Source organism: Falco punctatus, assembly GCF_963210335.1.
Source record: "Falco punctatus genome assembly, chromosome: 8".
In the NCBI taxonomy this organism is placed as follows: Eukaryota; Metazoa; Chordata; class Aves; order Falconiformes; family Falconidae; genus Falco; species Falco punctatus.
Window position 1 is genome coordinate 2,229,930 of NC_137588.1, and position 21,346 is coordinate 2,251,275.

The following is a 21,346-nucleotide window of genomic DNA, read 5'->3' on the forward strand; positions in this document are numbered from 1 at the left end:
TTAGTTTTTAATATGGAAAGAATAAAGGAGTGCCCTGTGGTGCCTCTTGATCATTTCCCAGAGAGCTGTGGGAGATGAACACTTCTTTTTTCCTGAAGGAATATCATGGGATATTCTGCTTCCCTTTCTGTTTATCACCAACTTGAATTTTAAATAAAGATACTAACTGTCAACATTTTTGTTAATAATGCTTGAACAGTGATGAAGCAGAAACCTGAGTAGTACACTGTGCTTTGTAGAAGCACTAATCAATAATCTGTGAAAAGACAAATTAAAAGAAGCATCTCAAGTATGTCTAAATGCATAACAGCAAGGCTTTAGATCTTCTGGGGGTTTGCAGGAAAATGTTTTCCGTATTTCTAATGTTACAGATTCATCAGTTGATAGCAAAATTGAAGTTGTGCCTGTGGTTCAGGAAAAATAAAATCCCTGTAGATTAAACTTAAAATTACTGACAGAATTGTTTTGAGTGGATAAGTATGTGGACTGCTGAGTTTCTCAATGAAGCACCTCTGATTTCTTATTTGTTAATAAGGCAAACATCTTAAGGCAAACATCCTTAAGCTATGATTTAAAAAATTGGGATTGGAAATAGCTGTATCTACAAAATTAGGTTTTAATCAGACTTTAATTACAAACATTTTGACAAAACTAAAGTAACATTTAGTTGAACTTTTTACTATCCTGTTTATTTTCCATGACATGGCTGAGCTACAGACATAACTGTAATTTGAAAATGAGTTTTTATGTGTGTTTTTTTTTTCAAAGCCAAAAGGTGAGTTCTCATCAACTGTCTTGAAGCCTGTTATCCTAGATGAGATCTTGGATGAACATAAGAAAAGGATCAGAGAAGAAATTATCAAAGAAAGTGCTGCACCTGTGGAACATCTCAAGCTGTATGATAAGTACAGCTTCCTGATAAACAAACAAGCTGAAAAAGATATTGATCAGTTCCTTACAGAGGAACATGCCTTTGAAGAAATGAAAAGGGAAATTATAAAGTACCAGAAACTTGCTAAGGAAATAAAATATACTTCTAGGAAGGTAAATTACAATAATATTCATAAACTTATATGGCTACTATTTAATGTTGATCTTGTACTAAGAATGTTGTTAGTCAAAGGTGCTGATAATTAGCCATGAGATAATTAAAATGAAATATTTTTTCTTTTTTTTAAGACTTAGCATTTCTGGGGGGTATTTGTAGTACTTAAGTGAGATTTAAGTTATTTTTGCTAGAAATTGTTTGACGACTTCTGAAGGCATCCAGAGCATGCTGCTCTTACACATTGAGGAGTAAGAGAAAGTGTGAGTCCAGCCACTTCCAAATTCATTCCGAGCATCTAGGGCAGAGAGATGATCCTTAACATGAACCACCTTTTTCTGTCTCTGTAAGGATTTTCTTTGGTAAGAATCCTTTGTCAGTCTGTTCTGAAAAAGAGCTCAGAAGGCTAAAGTGGTTTTCCTTAAATTGTTTCTCTCCCAGCATTCAGTGCTAACCTCGGTTCTGGCGAGACTAGTACTTAACAGGCCTGTCATGAGGGCTCCTGCGTGTGGAAATGGAGCTCACTGGCCCAGTGATCAACACATTGGATTCAGAGGCTCACTGGGAGGTGGCAGAGTCTTTTTAATCCTAAAGACTGTCACGTGTCTCTAACAGTAAAGCAAGATTACCACATTTTAGATGTATCTCAAAGTCTAATTTCACCAGACAACATTCACTGCTACAGGTAGTACATGCCCTTGTTTTTTGAGGATGTAGATTATTTGTCAAGGTAAAAAGGGATAGAAGTAGGATTTATATGAAGTTCATTGTGCGGATACAGGACAGTTATTCCCTTCTTTGCTTGAAAATTTTAGAAGCATTTTGTGGTTTAACTAAATTCCTAGGTGAGATCCCCGACAGTCTGCTTAAGACGGTGACAGCAAATAGGTAAAAGCTGTTCAGCGTTCTGACAACTGTTATATTTGTATTGCAGTGTGTCCGTCTCGGAATGTTTGAATTGCACTGTGATGAATTAATAAACGCTTTGGTAAAGCGAGTGGATAATATTTGTGAGCAAGTTATTTCCAAAATGTTCAGAGATCATCAAGACATAAATGCGAGGTAACTCTCAGACTGAAAATGTATATTGAAATGTACTTAACTTTGTTTCCACTGTTGAATTTTTTTAATCCTTAAAGGATATGTTGATCTCATTTTTGCTGTTATAAATGTGTTTGACTTGTCAAGGATGATTAAAACAAAATGCATGCCAAACTCATTATTTTATGTATTTTTCAGACTCTGTGATCAGTTTGAGAGAATATCAGAAAAAGCCCTTACTACTCCATCTAATACACAGGAACTAATGGAACTTAAGGTAGTTTTTTCTTTTTTATGAGTTTAAGTGAGTAGTTACCAATACTATTGCTCTGGCCCGAAGCAGTAGCATACGCAAGTTGCCCCCTTTACGGGTATGGTTCTGGCCTTGTTAAAGTCACTGGTGCTATTTCTGTATTGTAAAATAGAAAAGGACAGGACTTTGGCCGTGAGGCTAAACACCACAGTCTGGCTCTTAGACATACAGCGCAACTCTCTTCCCCCCCAGAACGTCCTGGCCACAGCCAGACTGCCTGTTTGGAACAGTCCCTTGTGCTGTCGCTTGCCCCATACGATGGCCTTACTGGTGAGGATGCCAGTTGGCCTGGGCCAAAACCCTGTAGGGCAGCAGTCCCCAAAGTGTGGGGGGTGCAGCCCAGGGAGTGCACAACATATCCATTGGAGTATGTGAAGGAAACAGATGGGGTTTTTAATCTAAAAAAAGTGAGAAATCGAGCTTTACCTATATTTAATAATACAGATTGAGACTGGTGCCCTCAGTCTGTATGTCAGAGGGTCCTGTGCCACATGCATACATGACGTGTCCTGGGGAAAGGGCAGGTGTTCCACAATGCAGAGGGATTCACGGTGGCACCCTCGCTTGTTCATCTGCTGGAGCATATTACCGTGTATTGCAGTTTGTGTGCCCAGTTGCATAGGTTCACAGATGATGTCAGCTAGTTTTAACTAACCTAGCCCTTGCAAAATGGACAAGGGCCTTAAAATTATTCTCTCGAAGAAACTGCAGATTGAAGATGATACTAATAATGCGAGCACAAGTGATCAACAAGAAAATGGCAGAGGTGACACTTTCTACCCCGAGTACAAGGTCTTCATCATCCACGTTATGAGATAAAAATAATAATGGTCTAATCAGATTTGACAAGTTGGCCAAAAAATTCAAAATTTTTAGGAAGAGTATTTGAAATACAGATTTACATCCACTACCTTTGATGATGAACTTTGCCTGAAATGTCTGTTGTGCCCTGAGATACTAGTTAATGATAGTACAAAACCATCACACTTGGTAAGACATGTAAAAACAAAGCATCTAGATCATAAAGAGAAGCCTCTACACTTTTTTCAGTGAAATTTCAGGTCATACTTTACTTAATCCATTACTCTGCAAAATTTAATAATCCATGCTCAGAAGACTCAGAATCCTCTTCTTATTTAATAGTGGAAGAAAAAGCCACGTACCATTGGGGAAACACATCTTCCTGCTATGGTAGAAATGGCTGAAATAATACATGAACAGCAATATGGTGACAAGCTAAAATGCGTGTCTTTTACAGAAAGTACTGTTGGAAGGCACGCACGGAAAACCTTGCTAAAGATTTGTAGAAACAAGTATTAGAACAAATGATGCATGTGTGTTCCCATTGTTATGTGATTTTATTGCTCAAAACTGTGTACCTCCCTATAAAAACACCTATCTGTACACTTTAAAAACTTGGAAACAGAATTTTCTAACCTGTTTAAAAACCTTACAAATGTTTCACTGAGTTTCGAACGTGTTTGTTAAAAATTATTGGTGGATGATCATGATTTATAAAGTGCAGCCAACGATGTAGTTCTTCCATTTGGATCTAGGTGTATTTGAGGGTTTTTCCAGCTATGACAGCCATTAAAATGAAGTATTGAAATAAACTGAACTTAGAACAAGACCTCTGAATCTCAAAAGGGTTTAGCAAGATTAGTGAAGCATATTCAATCACACTGCTCTCACTAAAAATATTATTAATGATATTATTTAGGGAAAGCAAAAAGTTTTCTGTGAAATTACTAACTAAATATTTAAAATATTGTTTATTTCTTCTTCATTGAATCCTTTTTTACTATTTTTTGTGCATGTTTTATTATGTACATAATAAGTTAGGACAGTAGTATGTGGGTATTATCTATAAATAAATGTATGTATATTGAGGATGCATGTCTCAAAATTTCTTGCTGTGTGATCAAGAAAGTTTGGAGACCACTGCTGTAGGGCTCCTTGCTAGCAAGCAACGTGGCTGGCTGGAAGGCTGACTGAGCCTGTTAGCAATATAGGTATTTAGCTAGTAGTATAGTTATTACCTGGATGTTTTTTCACTGATTTTCAGGAAGCAATGCATTTATATATAATGTCTTGGAATAAGTGCATGGGTTTATTTCTATCCCCGTTTAGCTAGTGTAAGCAGATAACAAGTAATTTCTGTAGTGTGGGCAATGTGCCAGTAGAATTAAGTTTAGACTGCGTGTTCTTCAGGCTTCTGAACAGATAGCATCAAACAGCGAGTCTCTCTTGGTTCTCCTGAATTAAATTCAAACAGTTGAATTAGATGTGGAAGACTCAGTAACCATTCCCAATATCCTAAACTAAGCAAAGAGTTGAAACCTGGGATGTAGGGAACTTTAATGTGTATTTAATTCTTCACAAGAAGACTTTAAAAAGCATGCATTGGCAAGTTGTATGAAGTAATTTTGCCTTTACACCCTTTGTTGAAAGATCACTTAAAATTTAGCAGATGTAGGGTTTGCAGTTCAGTAACTGTAAAATCCCATCATCTCACTTTAGAAATACCACTTCTGTAATCAAAACCCTGCTGTTTCTTTGATGTACTCAGGCTCCAGTTCAGTGAAGCACTTTATTCATGCTCAGAACGTAACATGTCTTAGTCTCTTGCTATTCAGCAAAGTTCTGGTGTGTGTGTCCAGCAAAATGTGTGGGATATAGGTGTGTGCTTAAAATAAATTGGGTGCCTGAGTGATTGGTTGCATTTGGGTCTGAGCGAGTCAGATTTTTGTTACAGTGAAGTTTAACATAGGATATGACTGGAGTAATTTTTTTCCAGTAAAAAGTGAAAGTTTTACAAGTTGAACTATGAGCTGAGAATATGTTGCCTTTAAAATGCATGCTTGTTACGCTATATCTTTATGCTGGACAATAAACAAATCGCATGTAATCATGGGTAGCATGTAATATTATACCAGCATCAACCCCCTTCTAATAGCTGTTCCATCTCATTGCTGAAAAGACGTGTCAGGCTTTGTTTGGGGTATTCTTTTAATAGCCAAATATTCTCTAGGTCTGTAACAACGAGTACGTTCTGAAGGAGAAAAACTGCTGTTAAAAGAGCAGAAGTGTAGATTTACTAGGATGATTTATCCATACCTAAAAATGATTCCAGTGATACCACGTTGTGCCATTGTAGTAAATTTTTCTGTATCTTCAATGGATAGATATCAAGTAATATTTATGTGTACCGATGTACTATTGATCTGTCCATGTGGCCAACGTTTTTACTAATACAGTTCTTTTCTTAAGAGGCTTTCAGAGTGCTTCGTTATGGATTATTGTTTACACTGGGCTGTGTTGCTTTTCTGTTAAGAGTACCTTGCAGAATGCGATGTGTATTAGTGCAGTTTACTACCAACTCTGGAGATCTGAAAGAACAGTGTAATTTTTATTTTAATCATAATGAGCAGTACAGCCATCGTTTATGTTCCTTATATTCTTACTGCTGGGGAAGACCTAATTTCACAGTGGGCCATCTAATGCTTCCCTTTCTGAAGCATGTCCTTCTTTTCTGTTGTAATTATTTTACTAATTTTTCTGTGGTAGCACCATGCTTTCTTTCCCAAACCTCTAACACTTACAACAGGCTGGCTGGATTGGCTTCCATTAGCCTAAACCATGCCATTCCAAATAAGCATCTTTTAAGGGCATGTATTTCTAATTTTATTTAATTTTCCTTGTAAAAAATAAGCTTTTAAAGTTAAGTATTAACTATTTCAGGCATTACTTTGGCATTAAATTATATTAAAAAATACCTTCTTCTTTAATTTCTATTCCCCAGGACTGTGTGCAGAAAATGGAATCATGTGACATGCTTGAATTGGACCAGAAATTATCAGATGCTGTAAATCGTGTTGCTTTCCTGATAGAATGTGTCAACTTTTCACCAGCAGACATTCAACTGAACAACAGTGTTTTTCAATGGTATGCACGAATGCCAGATATCTTTGAAGAGCACAGAAAGATAATTAAAGAAAAAACAGATCAATTTCAAGATGGCCTTAAGGTTTGTAATGACAGTACTTTAAGAATACTTGAGCTTCTGACTTTGAATGACGTATAGGACATGAAATAGTGGATTGAATAACCTCTTTTATTTTCCCATATGTTTTAAGAAGAAGTTCGAAGTAGATGTTTTTATATTATTCTTGGTATGAACTAATTTTTGTCTCCTTTCCACTCATTTGTTTTCCACATATCCACGGGTACTGCAAGACAAGCCACATCTCACATTCTGCACTCTGAAAGCTCTTTGATTACAGGTCTTCCAGTGATGTTGATGAAAGTTGTCTGTAGATGAAACAGTAAAATTCAGATACATCTTTTAAAGGCTTGTACATGCCTTGATTTATACACATGAGCAGTCTCTTTGGAGTCAGTGGCAGTATATAAAATTTCTGTGATAGCTCAAAAGAAGAAAAGTGTGTTAATTTGCCAAGTGTGATTTTGCTGTTAGGATAATATCAAATAAGGTAGTTTTATAACATAAGTACATCTTGATTCAGGATTGTTTTATTTTTATTTTTTAAACTCGTATGTGTATTTTATCTCTGTTAGAATTTTTCACTAAGTTTACTAGGCTTTTACAGTACATCTAGTTATCTAAAGTGATGTGGTCTCTCCACAAGGATTGCTAATTACTAGGCTGCTGTTTCGTTACAGTTACTTCCTGTATAGCTGTCTGCTTTGGTTTTCTAGGACTCCTTAGTCTCACCGTCATTTTGTCTTAGTTCGTACGTACTTTGAGATAGTGAGCTCCTGTGTTTATGCAGGACATTTAAAGAAGTAGCTGGTGGGTGTTACTGGGTTATAAATAAACGTGCAGCATAGGCTCTGTACCTTCAAACATGTTATTGCTTTGTATGGTTTGATGCTTGGTTTCAGATGTTGACCACTACTGGTACTCAATGTGAAATATGTGTTGCGGGGTTGTATATGTGAGGAAAAAGCTGTCCTTGAACTGTATGGCTTTAAGGCAAGAGACACCTCTGTCTCGTGAAAGTCTTTAGCTTCATCTGTCATTTGAATTATTTTTATTATTCTGTTTTAATTCGAGATGTACTAGGCGTTTGAGTTTAGCTTTCTATTATTAGCCTGCTGATTGTGTCCATCACAGAAAGCAGTAATTTTTATGTCCAACTATGGCATAGAACCCAAAGACACATCTGTCAGCCCAGTAAATCACTGCCGATGACAGTAGGATTTGGGTCAAATTCTCTCATTTGGGTGGAATAGATACTTGTGCAAAAATATGTTGGATGTCTCAGTTTTTCTGTAAGTACAAAGTGTTCTACCATACCAAATCCAAATAGTTATTCCTTCTTTTGACAGAAATTTATTGTGATTTTGTTAAAATGAGTGTATGCTTGCTTGATGTTCAATTAGATACGCTGTGAACAATTTGTTGAGGAACTGAAAAGCTACTCTAAGCAAGTTGAAAAATTTATTGCATTTGGAGATATTCAGGAAGTCAACAGGTATTTGAAGGAAGCTGAAGCGTTAAATACAAAATTGGATCTTGCTGCTGAGAAGGTACAAATTACAGTCTAAGCTAGTCCAGTAGTATAAACTGTAAATCTTAATATTTGTGTTGTAAGAATCAAGAGTTGTCCTAGTAATACAGTTTCTGAGGTGTGGCAAAATAATTCTTAATTCAGCTACAAAACATTTTTTTATGATTTGCAATTTAAACTGCAAATTTACTGGGCACAGTAATTTGTTACTATGTGGTCTGGAGTTAATATGGTAGTACTTTGCATAGTGAAAGAGTGGATTAAGTTTACGTTGGTTTGCATAGAAATTATACTTTAATATGCTTGGAAGTGCAATTCCTGATACTCATTATTACCTCTGTCTGTTAAAGCCTCCACAGCAATGCAAGCTATGGAGGAATGGCCAAGTACCATTGTAAACCTCTGACTGTATTCCTCTATTGCCTAGCGTGAATGCTGAGCTGTTACTGTTAAAGGCAGCTTTAACTGCGGTCAGTGGTGGCAATTACATAATGGACTGGTTTGGTAAAACTTAATTCGAAGCTTGTTGAAGACACCAGAATCCTAATATGTATGAATACTCCCTAATCCGTGTGTTAAGGGCCTGATATCACGGACAGCTTTGGTTGCATTTCAGACCTCACTTATGTCTCAACAGATTCATCAGTTGAATTCAGAAGAAGAGTCCTTTGGATGGCCAATATCTCAGTACCCTCAGCATAAAAACATCTGGAGTACTCTTGCTCCATATCTTCATCTCTACCGTACAACTGTTGAATTCAACAGAAAACACAAAGACTGGACAGAGGGATCACTTACAGAAGTGAATCCAGACCAAGTAGAGGTAGATGTAGGAAACCACTGGCGTGGACTGTATAAACTAGAAAAAGCCTTCCAGAATTCTCCAAATGCATTAGCAATTACAAGACTTGTCAAATCAAAAGTAGAGGAGTTCAGGTGCCACATTCCTCTAATCCAGGTGATTTGCAATCCTGGTTTGCAAGAAAGGCACTGGGAAGAGATGTCAAAAATTGCTGGCTTACCACTGTATCCTTCTGAAGACTCAAATGTCTTGTCATATATTAACTTGCATCTTGAACCATTCCTGGAAAAGTTTGAGACCATCAGTGAAACAGCCAGCAAAGAACATTCGCTTGAGAAAGCTTTAATGAAAATGATTTCTGAATGGGATCAAATGGAGTTCACTCTTCTTGCCTACAGAGAAACAGGAACCCATATTTTGTCTTCTGTAGAAGATATTCAGATGTTATTGGATGACCACATTGTCAAAACTCAGACTATGAGAGGCTCTTCATTCATTAAGCATCATGAAAAGCGAATAAGGTAATTATTTTTTTTCTAATAGAAAGTGCAGGTTATGTTACCAAATAAGAAATCTTTTCTGCTTAATCTGAAGCACAGGGACTTCAAATGCTTTTGTTTATCCTCCGAAAGCAGTGAATTAATTTCATTTTAAAAGGGCTAAAGCTTTTGTCCCACATCAGCTACGCACTATTTAATCCCATAAAGCTGATTTTTACTTTTAATTAACAATATGGGAAATGCTGATGCATGGGAGAGGTTGCTAAGTATTTTTAATGTGCTCTGTTTCCTAAGGTACCAAATACATCATAACATTGCCTTTGTATTACCAGGTAAAACACATCTGAGGTATAGATGGAAAGGTTGTAGACTAAGAGAATATAGTCTAAACTTTCTACCTAAATTTTGAAGCTACTGAATGTTTTAGGTCTTCAACAATCAAAAATGATAGGGCTTATGTAAGGGAGATGAAGAAAATGAAAACAACACATTTCAGGGAAATTATGAAAGATTTCTTTTTTTCTAATGCAGAAAATTAAATTCTAAAATTTAGCATTACATGTTAAAGATCCTGTACTTCCATCTCTGAGCATAGATTGTAATCTGGTTGTGTGTCTTTCTCCATAAATAGTTTACTTGCTCCTTAAATCCCCCAAACATAACCATACTGTGAAAACCTAAAAGTCTTTAATCTAAACTACATCTAGCTGTATTGGTATTGCCAAACTCCCATGAATCTGCAAAAACGCTATTTCACATTTCAGCACGTATTCAATAAATATGAATTCATATGTACACATACACACATTGGGGTTTTTTCCAATTAGTATTAATTCTCCAGTTACTACTGTACTACAGTGTAGTAGTTTCTTCCTTGTTAATGTAAAAAGGTGGGTTTTGCCTGTCCTCATCAAAGATGAGGAAGCACACCGTGGCAATTTTTTGGTGACTGACAGCATTTGTAAAAATACAATGTATTACTTTGGTCTTTGAGATGTAGGCAATTGCACAATGGTTGCTTTCTCAATGACCCACCAAAGCATGTAGAATTCTGGATTGCTGCCAGAGATTTTTCCAAATTCCTCATCTTCATTTTGGGAATTTTTTTGGTGTAAGGATATTAACTGACCTGCCTTACTTTCTTCTTGGAAAGCTACATTTTTCTCTACCTCTTGGTAGAAGAAAATTCACAAAAGATGAGGTGCCAATACCCAAAAGATAAAGGAGGGGCTTCAGGTAGAGAAGGTACATGCAGACAGAGTTATCTGTTGTTTAGAACCTGTGGCAGGTAGAGGAATGAAGGCAGAAGTTAAGTGTGTTTTCACATGTATCATTTTACAGAACTCAGTGCAGCCCATGTATGAGTGTCTTATTGAGAAAATTCTTGCCATGGTTTATTTGTACAATACAGTTTTTAACAGCATGCACTTTTTATAATAATTCTGTCTGTACTGTCCAGTGGTATGAAAGTTGTAAAAAATAATAGTTACTGGTTTTATACAGGAAAGAAGAATATACGTTCTTCTTACAGGATTATAAGTAGCGTTTTATTTTTATATATTTTTTGCAAATTGCTTATGTCAGTGAATTAAGAATACCAGTGGTATGAGGGAACTGATAATATCATGTGTCTGATACTGGTGAGATAGTAACAAGTGTCCGATAGTGGTGTTAATAATTTTAAAATGATGCAGAAAAATTGAGGACACAGAAAAAGTGATAGTCTAAAGTATCTTGGAATTTTTGGCTATGAAAAGGAAAGACTGACTAGTTATTGAATTATAATGTTGTGTACTCAGTGGTGAGCAGTAATATTGAGGGAGTCTTTAATCTATCAAACAAATGTGTCCAACATCCATGTTTGGAATTTGAAGTCAGAAATGTGATTTAACCATTGGACTATTTACTTCTTGAAATCTTTTAATTAAGCTAACATATCTTTTTAGGATAATGTCTACGTATTTTTGGTTTACTGATTTAAGCTACTTCCATGTCTGTCTGTCCTAGCAAACAGAAATAGTAGTCTGGGCTTTTGTTTATGCTGGAAACAGATTACATACTCAAGTAATTTTTTCCACAGATACTATTACATGCTGAAGTGTGTGCTATGTTTATTCACTGATACTGTTAGTTTATTTATTGGATTAGCCTAGTTCATGAAATCCTACAGTCAACCTTATGGATGATCCAGTTGCAGAAATGGACATGGGCCTGATATGCAGGAAATTACGCTAGGTGAATATGACATTGTGCTGAAATCTTAAATATATTGCACTTGCTGCTGAATACACAAATTTCCAAAAAGATCTTAGCAGTCTGCTGGAAATGTTTTACTGGAAGCATCAGTTAATGCATTTCAACTAATGCTATTTTGTAGGGAATGGGAAGGAACACTGTTGCTAGCACAGGAGATCCTGGATGAATGGCTGAAGGTTCAGGCTACTTGGCTTTATTTAGAGCCAATTTTCAGTTCTCCTGACATCGTGGCTCAAATGCCGGAGGAAAGTAGACGATTCAGTAGTGTGGTTAGGACGTGGAAGGACTTAATGAAATCAGTTTTTCAGGTAAGTACTGTGGTCTTAAGAATATAGAGTGAGTTTGTAGCGTGTACTGAGAAAAAAATACTGCTTCTGATAACACAGTCCTATGTTTTCTGTTTCATCTTAGCCCCCTTTCTTAGATTCGTTTTGCAGAACTGTTTCACATAGAGTCATGTAAGCATTGAACAGGAAGGGCCACTGGAGTTCAGTTACTCTTCTTTCTAAAAGCAGAACTTTTGCCAGCATTACGTAAGCTCAGCCACAGCTTTGTGTAGCCAAATTTCAAAAATCTCCAAGGACAGAGTTTTCTTGCAGATTACTTCCAGAGAATTCAGTGCTGCAGTACCTTCCTAGTAAATAATACTTTTCTAGAAATGTCCAAAGATTTATACCTGTTTCCCCTTGTTGCCCAACTATCACTACTGAGAAATTGGCTCTGGCTTTTACAATTGACCTTCAGGTAGTTGTAGGCTACAGCGAAGTGCTACCTTAATTTCCACTTAGTTTCCAAGCTGAACAAGTCCAGCTGTCCCAGCCTCTTCTCGCAGGCTGTGTGCCGTGCTGGTGAGTAAAATTGAGCAGCATACAAACCAAAGTAACAGACAAAATGATCCTGGCACTGTAGGTCAATTGACATGAATCGGCTCTCACACTGATTGATCCTTTTGAAAAATGCTGTTTATCTGGATATTGAATGGCAGAGGTGCCTCTGTAACTTCCAGCTGGTTAGATATTTAACTTGCTTCAAAAGTACTAATCTGATCTACTGTACATCAGTATATAGGGCAGTTGTCAGATGCCATCACTGCGCATGTCTGGCAGTTCAAAATGTTACTGTCTTGCCAACTTGCTTTTACTTGATGCTTTCCAGAACTTCGCGCAGTAATTAGGATCAATTAATGAGATTATATGAATGCTTTGCTTCAGTTGTTAGATGTTCCCAGCCTTGGATCGGGTTAGATCGGCTATGTTTGCCAGCCTAACTGGATGGAGAACACTCCCACGTTCTGTTCTGCTGACCCTGTGAGAGGGCAGGACAGTAGCTTCTAGCAAAGCGGTGGTACCAGTGAGGGAGGAGGAGAGGTCTGAACCTGGCACAGCTGACTCATGAGTGGTTGCGCAGTCAATGGGCTGAATGCACGCTCTGCAAACTGTTCCTCAGGGGATAACCAGTTAGCTAGTAATTCTGACGATCCTGTTACATAATTTTAATGATTCTAATAATGATTAGAGAAACTGCGTTCCTTCGGAAAAAGTTCCCTAACATCAAGGACTTTTCTAGCAGGGTGTTGTATTTTTAATATTTTATTAACTGGGCTTACTTAACTATTCAACAGATTTGAGAAGATTTATGAGGTCCGCTGTTTTCCAGGGTAGGGACATAAGGTTACTTTTTGAAGGAAAAAATCAGCTTAGTTTTCATGTGTCTCATGCCTTTGCAGAACTTTCGGAGATCCGTTATGTCATTAGGAAAAATGCTAAAATTTTCACTCAGTCTAAAAGCTTTTGGTCTGAGCTCTTTTCAAAAAGATTGTAGATGTGGTCTTACTGTAGGAATACACAAAATGTGTAGTATACACAAAGAAACATTTGCTTAATTTCCTGGCAATTTAGCTTGATCACTTAAAAATAATTTTTCACTTTGTATTATCTTTTAAGTCTTTCTCCTTCCCTTTCTCTCCCTCTGCTTCTCCCCTCCCCCCCCCTTTTTCTCCTTCTGTCTTACACTCCCCCTCCCCCTTCTTCCTCTTGTTTTCTTTCCTGATTTTCTTCTAAATCAGAAGAATTTATCCCATAGTGCTGTGAAATTAATAGTAGTCATTTTTGGGAAGAAATTCAATAACAATAAAAAGGGCAAGACTTTCAGAATTTTGTTGAATGTTATATTTCTGAATGTTGTGTGCTGATGATCTGTTTTGAAAAAATCTTCGAAGTCAGATATTCAGTGCTAATCAAATACAAAGTATCTTTTAAATGTGATACATGTTCTCACTGCCAGAAAAGAGAACAATCTTTTGTTTGTACAGGAGAGCGTAAACGCCGCAATAGAAGTTTTAACAATCTAAAGTTGATTTTGGCTAGACTAGTGGGCATTATTTTCCAGAAGATGGCACTCTGCTTCCACAAATACAGTGTTTGGGGACTGTTCTTCCCCAGTCCATATGAATGGTCTTTCTTAAAGCCCAAAGCTAAAAGCTAACTTGAGTCTGTTTGCACTTTTTTTGCATTTATAAGCCGTTTTATTATAAAATTGCTGTGTATTATGAATTGCTTTTATTTGCTTAGCTTTTCATCACAAAATTGAATAATCATATATTATTCTTTCAGTTTAAGTATCTTTTTTAAGCAGCACACATTAATGAGGGTTAAATTACTTCATGGTTTATTTTCTAGATTATATTTAAAAAAAATTCAAGGATATGGAAGCTTTTCTGTCTTCGTGGTGAAAAAGAAAACAAAATCAAAAAACAAGACACACACACACCCCCAGGCTGTAACCTGTGATACATACAGAAATTATATTTAGAAACTAGAGTTGGTGATGGTCTTTTAACAAGATGCTCAAACTATTTTTATACACTTAATTTATACTCTTTTCTTGATACAGTTTTTTCCCCTAATTAACACCAACAGTGTCACTGACAAAGTTACACTAATGTTTTGAATGACTGAGAATGATGTCATTAGCTCTTTTTCTTTATGCATTAGCAGACCTGTAAATAGGAAATCTATGCTGTAGCATAAATTCTTTTTTTTTTTCTTTACTTTTTCCTCATATGAAGGAAAAAACAAGCAGGAAGAATCCCATTTATAAAACTGGCAACACAGCTTTGATTTACCAGTTTCACTTAATCTATTTGCTGATGATTAATACACTAAGAAAGGGAACAAAAGCTCTCTCTGTTGACAACATGTAGTCATATGGTTGGTTGTGCATTAAAAACTGTTTTATAAAACCAATTTTGAGTTATGTTTGTATGCTGACAGCTTAATTGTCTATGTATAGATGAAAAGTATGTAGTTACTGAGTTTGTTGTGGTTTGGTGTGATGCAAGAGGCAGGTGACAGAAGATAAATGTATTTCATGTGCAGAGGAACGCTATGATTATTGTATTAGGGAGATGCACCCCCGTGAAAATCAATTAGCTAAACATACAATTCTGGGTGGGGTTTTTTTCAGTAGATTGGAAGTACGTGTGTAACATGAGCAGGAACTGAACCAAAGCTGAATGCATGTTGTAAATAATTTCATAATGTTACGAGTTTTTGAACTGAAACTGAACTTGGAATTTCTTGTTTCAGTTCACCAAACTGAAGCTGAACAGCAGTCAGGCTCCTGGGTCAAATCCGCATTGTCAGCCTGTGAGGAGTGTTTCTTGCAGACACCTTTTGCAGCTCGGGGCGTTGCAGGGCAGTCCAGCCTGGCTCCTCTCCTGCCCCTGCAACGTGAGGCACCCGTGGTTCTGCCCTATGAGACTGTGCTGTTCTGCAAGCCCAGCCAGACTTTTCTGAGCAGAACATTCTACATTTGTAATGGGCTCTGACAAAACTATTCCTAGTAGAAGTACTCTGGGTACATCCTTGACTTCTGCTGTCCGTTGGTGGGGTGTTCTTTGTTACTGTCGGCAGCTCTTACGAGCCCTCAGTAGACTGACTAGTCTGCAGTTCTCCCTACCAATCTCTTAGGGTTGCCTATAGCTCTGTCTTTTTTTTTTTTTTTTACTTTAATCCTGGATATGTGTTCTTCGCTGTGTGTTTACAGGCGCAGACTCACTGGGCAGAACGGAGGGGACCTCCGGGCTGACTAACATTGCTAGTTAGCTCTGTTTCCATTTCACCTGTGGTCATTGTGGCCCCCTTCAAATTCCAGGGGAGTGTGGTCTGGTTTAGTGGTAAAGGAGAAGCTATGGCAGAAGCTGTGTTCCCAGACTTCGGGAAGTGGAGCAGGGGATTGGGGTTAATCACTCTCCTTTTCCTTGCCAGGATTTTGTCATTATAGAACATGATGTTCTGTATGTTCAAGTGAGTGGGTTTGAATCAGTTCACGGTTAACAATGCAGGGATCTGAACTAGAAGTGAACTAGAATAAATTCAGTCACAGATGAACCCAGGCCCATACTGGAACTGAGTAGAAGCGTTTGCTTGGTTTGACTTCCTCGGTCATAAATCTGTGTAATTCGCTACTTTGCGATGTGTCGCATTTTACTCCCAAATCCCCATGCCTGATGAGCAAGATTAAAACCTGTAATGATGATTAAGCTATGGATTGGTCATAAGGCATACTGAACGGTAGAACCTGATGTTCAGACAACTGTGTTTCTCTAAAGCTTCTTTGCTTGGCAACCTTTAGGTCTAGGTCTTTTGCAAAATCTTCTTTATATTTGTACCAACTGAGATAAACTCATCTTATGCAGTAGCTTTTGTAAGCATTTATATTTATTTAACTTGAGGGGTTAATTTGGGAAGCACTAGAAAGAATTTGGAAAGCACTGTATGTCTTAATATATTTTGCCATCCACACAGCGTATAAATAGAAGAAACCCAGTGTTTTATCCAGTATGTATCTTGACAGGTGTTAATTCAGGTGCTATTGTAAAAAGAAATAAAAATACAATTTTTTTATATTCTTAAAGCAAATACAACTTTTCAAGTGTTTAAAGGTTTTTGCTAGCAAAACGTATGTAGCTAGTACACGTTGGGATCAGAGAAAACCTTTTTTTAGATCGCGCTACCAGTCAGTACCAAGTGTCAGTGTTGCCTGTGTATGGCTTTGCCATCTCCGTAGTTACAATCTCATGTATATATTTATGTATTTTATAAGGAAGGAAAGATAATTTATTTTGAATTCAACTCTGGCAGATGAGTGCCACTTAAAATGTGTGACTGCCTTGTTGTAAAAGTACGCTTTGAAAAACCCATCAAAATGTTTTAATTGTTCATGTTGCTTAATTATGTAATCCAATTGAATAGCCAGTGTAAATTGCTGTTGCTCCAACAGAATGAGGGGAGTTGTGCTGTGCTGAATTGATCCTGTTTTGAAAATTATTTTTGAAAAATAATAGTTCATGTTTTGAAAAAATTAATAGCAACTGCCTAACTACTTTTCCAGTGAACCCTGGCAATGGAGGTTAGTAAATTACAAACCTCACAATGGTTTGAGTCAAGCAGAATTTGACATCAATACTCATTGTGCTTAAAGAGTTCCTGCAGTGCTGTGTGGTGATTTACTTGAGAAGGCATTAACATACTAATCTAGAGTAACTTCTTTTCCAGGACAAACGTGTGCTGACGGTAGTAATAATAGACAAGATGTTTGAAAAACTGAGGAAGTGCAATGAATCTCTGGAGCTAATTCTCAAGGGACTTAATGAATACCTAGAGAAGAAGCGCCTATTTTTCCCCAGATTCTTTTTTTTATCTAATGATGAACTCCTTGAGAATCTTTCAGAGACCAAAGATCCTACTCGGTACGGTAATATTTAATAGATGTATTTGTGACTCACAGTGCATGGAGATGGTCTTGTTATATTGCTTCTCTGAGCCCAGAACACTCTCTTTCTCACTGACGATTATGATATTAAGTGCCTCCTTGGTTAGATTTAATGATGGGTGAGCACAGAGTAATTTTTAATATGGGTAATTAAATTAAGTTCTGTTTTTTAAGCTAGGAACCCTTCCATACACTGGTTTTCAGAAGAATCAGAAGCCCATATAGTAATTCATGGTGAAATGAACATACCTGATTTTTCCCAGCAGAAAACTGGAATATCAGGTGGAACTTGTATACTGCTGACTTGAGTTTTATCTTTTTAGGGGCAGTCCTAATTAAAGTGTTCAATTTTTTTTTGCTGTGTTTTAACTCTCTCTGCGATTTCTACTCCCCAACTTCATTCAGGATTAAACTGCAGAAAGTATTAACTCGGTCCAAGTCCCTCTTACACTGAGTGGTATTAACTCTACAAGAATTCTGCAGTAGCGATCTTGTTAAGCAATATAGCCCTCGCTATGAGCAGAGGAGCTGGGGTTGGATTCCCAATATGCAGGCTTGATAGCGTGCAGTGAATGCAGCGTGAGGTCATGCAAAAATAAGAACAAAAATGAAAAATGAAATGCCAGCTCAGTGACAGAGAAATATTCATGCAGTGCAATGAGCAGGGCAAGAAATCTTGTGAGGAAAAAAAATCTTAAAGGGTTCTTTTTTTATTTATTACAAGCTATTGTGTTGAGACTGCACTAGGTTGCTTTACTCAAATTCCTTAATGTTTACTCTGGTTTGCTGGGAAGATAAAAATAATGGAATTTAATGTACTGTAGGGTAATTAGCAGTAAAGAAAGAATGTTTGTTTATCCTTACTAGTTTGTGTGTTATAGAGACTATTTTGTAATGTATGTATGTAATATTTTACACCTTTAAACTGATCTAAACTGATCTTCAAAAAAATATTGTGGTAACATCTTGTGGGGAGTAGTACACACAATTTATTGTTGAGGATAAACTCTGTTTTTTAACAAACTTAAAATAGAAGTAAATTGTTCATTTTTTAATTTTTAATTAGATCATCTTTGGTAGTATTGGCAGGAAGAAATTGTCAGAAGCTGTTTAATACTAGTTTTGTTTTCTAGAGTACAACCTCACTTGAAAAAGTGTTTTGAAGGAATTGCGAGAGTTCAATTTACTGATACATTAGATATTACACACATTAAAAGTAGTGAAGGAGAAACTGTGGAGCTCGTAGAGACAATCTCCACATCAGAAGCAAGAGGTCAAGTTGAAAAATGGCTGGTTAAACTGGAGACAGCTATGGTGAAGTCTATCCACAAGGTAAGGAGCCCTGAGCTCTTACGCTCTAGGCTGAAGTCATTTGGCATTGATTTCTTCAGTTAACATTAACATGTACTAGAATTACTTTTTACGCTTTGCACCTAGCGTGAACATTAAAACAATTAATTCAGTCTTTAAAGGTTGTAATTTTTATTCTTTAATTTTTAGTTCTGGTGTCAATTACTGGTTGTAAAATTCTCTAAAATTCTTTAAAATTTAATAGTAGAGACAAAAAAATTTTGTGCCAAGGATTGTTTTACTGGATAATGTTCCACACTTGATGTGGTATTAAGGGACAATATTAAACTGAAAAGATTGCCTGTGGGTTGTTTTTGATGTTTTCCTTGATTATGACTACCTTAATCAAGACTCAACTCTTCTTTTCAGATTTTATCGTTCTGGTCTTTATAGTGTCTCATCATTGTGTCATATATTTAACCATCTCTGTTGCCTTCTTTTTTGTGGTCCTTTTTAATGTCAAGTGAGGTAATTAAGCGTGCACACACTTTCCCTGACGCTGTCTTACAGCACAGCAGTTTAATTATTGTAGTGGCATAGCAGTACAGAAGAAAGTCAATAACCTGATCTGTTCGGTGCATATCAGACATGGACTCTGAGCTGCATGAGCAAGAAATGGTTAAGCACCATTCATCTGCATTTAGCCTTGACTACAGAACTTTTATAATGACCTAGACCAGATAACATTTAGATAGTTTTAATGTCAATACAGACACAGTTTTCCCTCATAGATGGTTTTGTTGTTGTTGTTTTGTATTGATGCTATTGTATATATAGATTGTTAAAAGCAAAAAGGCTTGGAACTGCAAAATGAATGGCAGATTTTCACTCAGGTAGTTTATATGGCTTATCTGAGGAGCCATCCAGATTTACTGAGGGGTTTGTTGGTAATACAACTTTATTCTTCCCTGGGTTTTTTTAGTGGCAGGAGAAAAACCTGTTGGTCAGGACTGGCAGATATTTTCCAGTGCAAGTTTTGATTTTGTTGGGATTATCCTTCAGTGGCACTAGAACCAGGTTATTCATTGTATTATTAGAAAATACACTTGAAGTTAGATATAAGTTGAAATAGCATGGTCTTCAAAATTGAAAGCTCTGGGTTTTTACTAGAATAAATGGATGAAAAAAAATTCAGTTTGGGATATTGCTTCAATATCAAATGGTCTTTGTACTTGTTTTCTAGTTTCATTGTAGATGGAAATGTTTAAGTATCTGATGGCAGGAATCATTTTAGAATGTGTTGTGAAATCAGTTCTTGGAAATTTTATGTGATCATTTAATTCACATTATGACATTTGAGGGGGTGAGATTTACTGAGAGATTTGCTTGCAAGGTGTCAGTATTTACAAAATTGAATTTGAGGCTGAATCTAGACCCTGTTCTATTTTTTTTATTCTCGGTAATACAGTGTAATCTAACTTCAATTCTAAAGTTGAACATCACCTGGTTTTGCATGTACTTACAGTGTGCTTTTTCCTGTCCAGGTCATTGGGGATGCACTTGAAGCTTATCCAAAAACTCCACGTGTTAATTGGGTAAGAGAGTGGCCTGGACAAACAGTTCTTTGTGCATCCCAAACTTTCTGGACAATGCAAGTAGAGATGTCTATTAGAAATGGCCAAAGGGTAAGGATATTTTAAATTTAAATTTATGTCAATTTGATATAATGCAGTAGTAAATTAGACCTTCGGTAGTAACCTTTTTGGATGAATAGGTGTTCAATTCAACAGTTAATCTTTTGAGTATCTACCTGAAATGGAATCCGTGAAGGTTTTGAAGCTAGTATTTCCTTTTGGGTATAGGCACCAATGCTTCTGTACCCGTCAGAGTGCGTTCAGTTCGGCTCAGTGTGTAGGTCACACACTTCTGTGAGAGCAGCGCAGCGGTGACTTTGGGTGGTATGGAGTTTGTTCATGTCTGGTTCAGAAGTCTAACTTACCTTCATTAATTTTTAGTGCTTTTTATGAAGATGGGCTAGGACTAGCATTAGGGGATATATACCGTCCTCGCCCTTGTGAAATAATGAATGTATATGCCTGACTGGTACAGAATTTATAATTAGTTAGCTAATGCTAGTGGGAATAAAGCTACTTAAGGCACTGAATTAAAATTCAGGATATATGTTTTGTAGGACCTTTCTTCTATTTGTCACCAAGGGTTAATGCTCTCACTTGTATTTGGAAGTGTTCCAGAATTGCCACCATCAGATGAGGCAACTAAATTTTAATTCTCTGGTGTTTGGACAGAAAGAATCATCAAGTCTCTTTTCAGTTATACATAAAATTATAACTTTGTGATACTTCATGATACTTTTCATTCCTGTTTTTTGCCAAGACGTGGTATCAATCGAAAGAACTTCTACAGTATTGTATTTTTTGATTCTTCCTGATTATGTATAGTTGAGCTGTACCACAAACATGATGTTTAATCTTTAATCCATATATGGGGCAGTATTTTAAGACTGTATAACGTTTTCTGCTTATTCACAAGTTGAAGCAATGGCTCCTGGTAATAGTGGCTCTTTTGAGCAGCTGGAGTTTGACATGAAAGGAAACAAAGCTTCTGAGTGTTTTGGAAGAGGGAATTAAAGGAAGAAGAGGACATTACCTGCTAATATGAGGCGTAGATCTTGCAACATATCTGAAGATTTGGAAAAAGATTTGAATATGTTTTCTTTTCCCAGTAAAGGAGATTCTCAGTTTCCCGGGGAAAGAAATAAGATTTCTACAT

At 36.7% G+C, this 21,346-nt stretch overlaps 1 protein-coding gene across 1 annotated transcript in view; it reads left to right on the top strand.

Annotated features, from left to right (window-relative positions):
• DNAH7 (dynein axonemal heavy chain 7) overlaps positions 1-21,346 on the top strand; it is a 112,624-nt gene that overhangs the window by 15,269 nt on the left and 76,009 nt on the right. The window contains exons 12-21 of the mRNA XM_080399345.1: positions 769-1,044; positions 1,980-2,107; positions 2,285-2,363; positions 6,202-6,426; positions 7,806-7,952; positions 8,571-9,256; positions 11,613-11,799; positions 17,050-17,243; positions 18,400-18,598; positions 20,101-20,241. Of these exons, the coding sequence (XP_080255471.1) occupies positions 769-1,044; positions 1,980-2,107; positions 2,285-2,363; positions 6,202-6,426; positions 7,806-7,952; positions 8,571-9,256; positions 11,613-11,799; positions 17,050-17,243; positions 18,400-18,598; positions 20,101-20,241 (2,262 nt within the window). The remainder of the gene's footprint in view (positions 1-768; positions 1,045-1,979; positions 2,108-2,284; positions 2,364-6,201; positions 6,427-7,805; positions 7,953-8,570; positions 9,257-11,612; positions 11,800-17,049; positions 17,244-18,399; positions 18,599-20,100; positions 20,242-21,346) is intronic.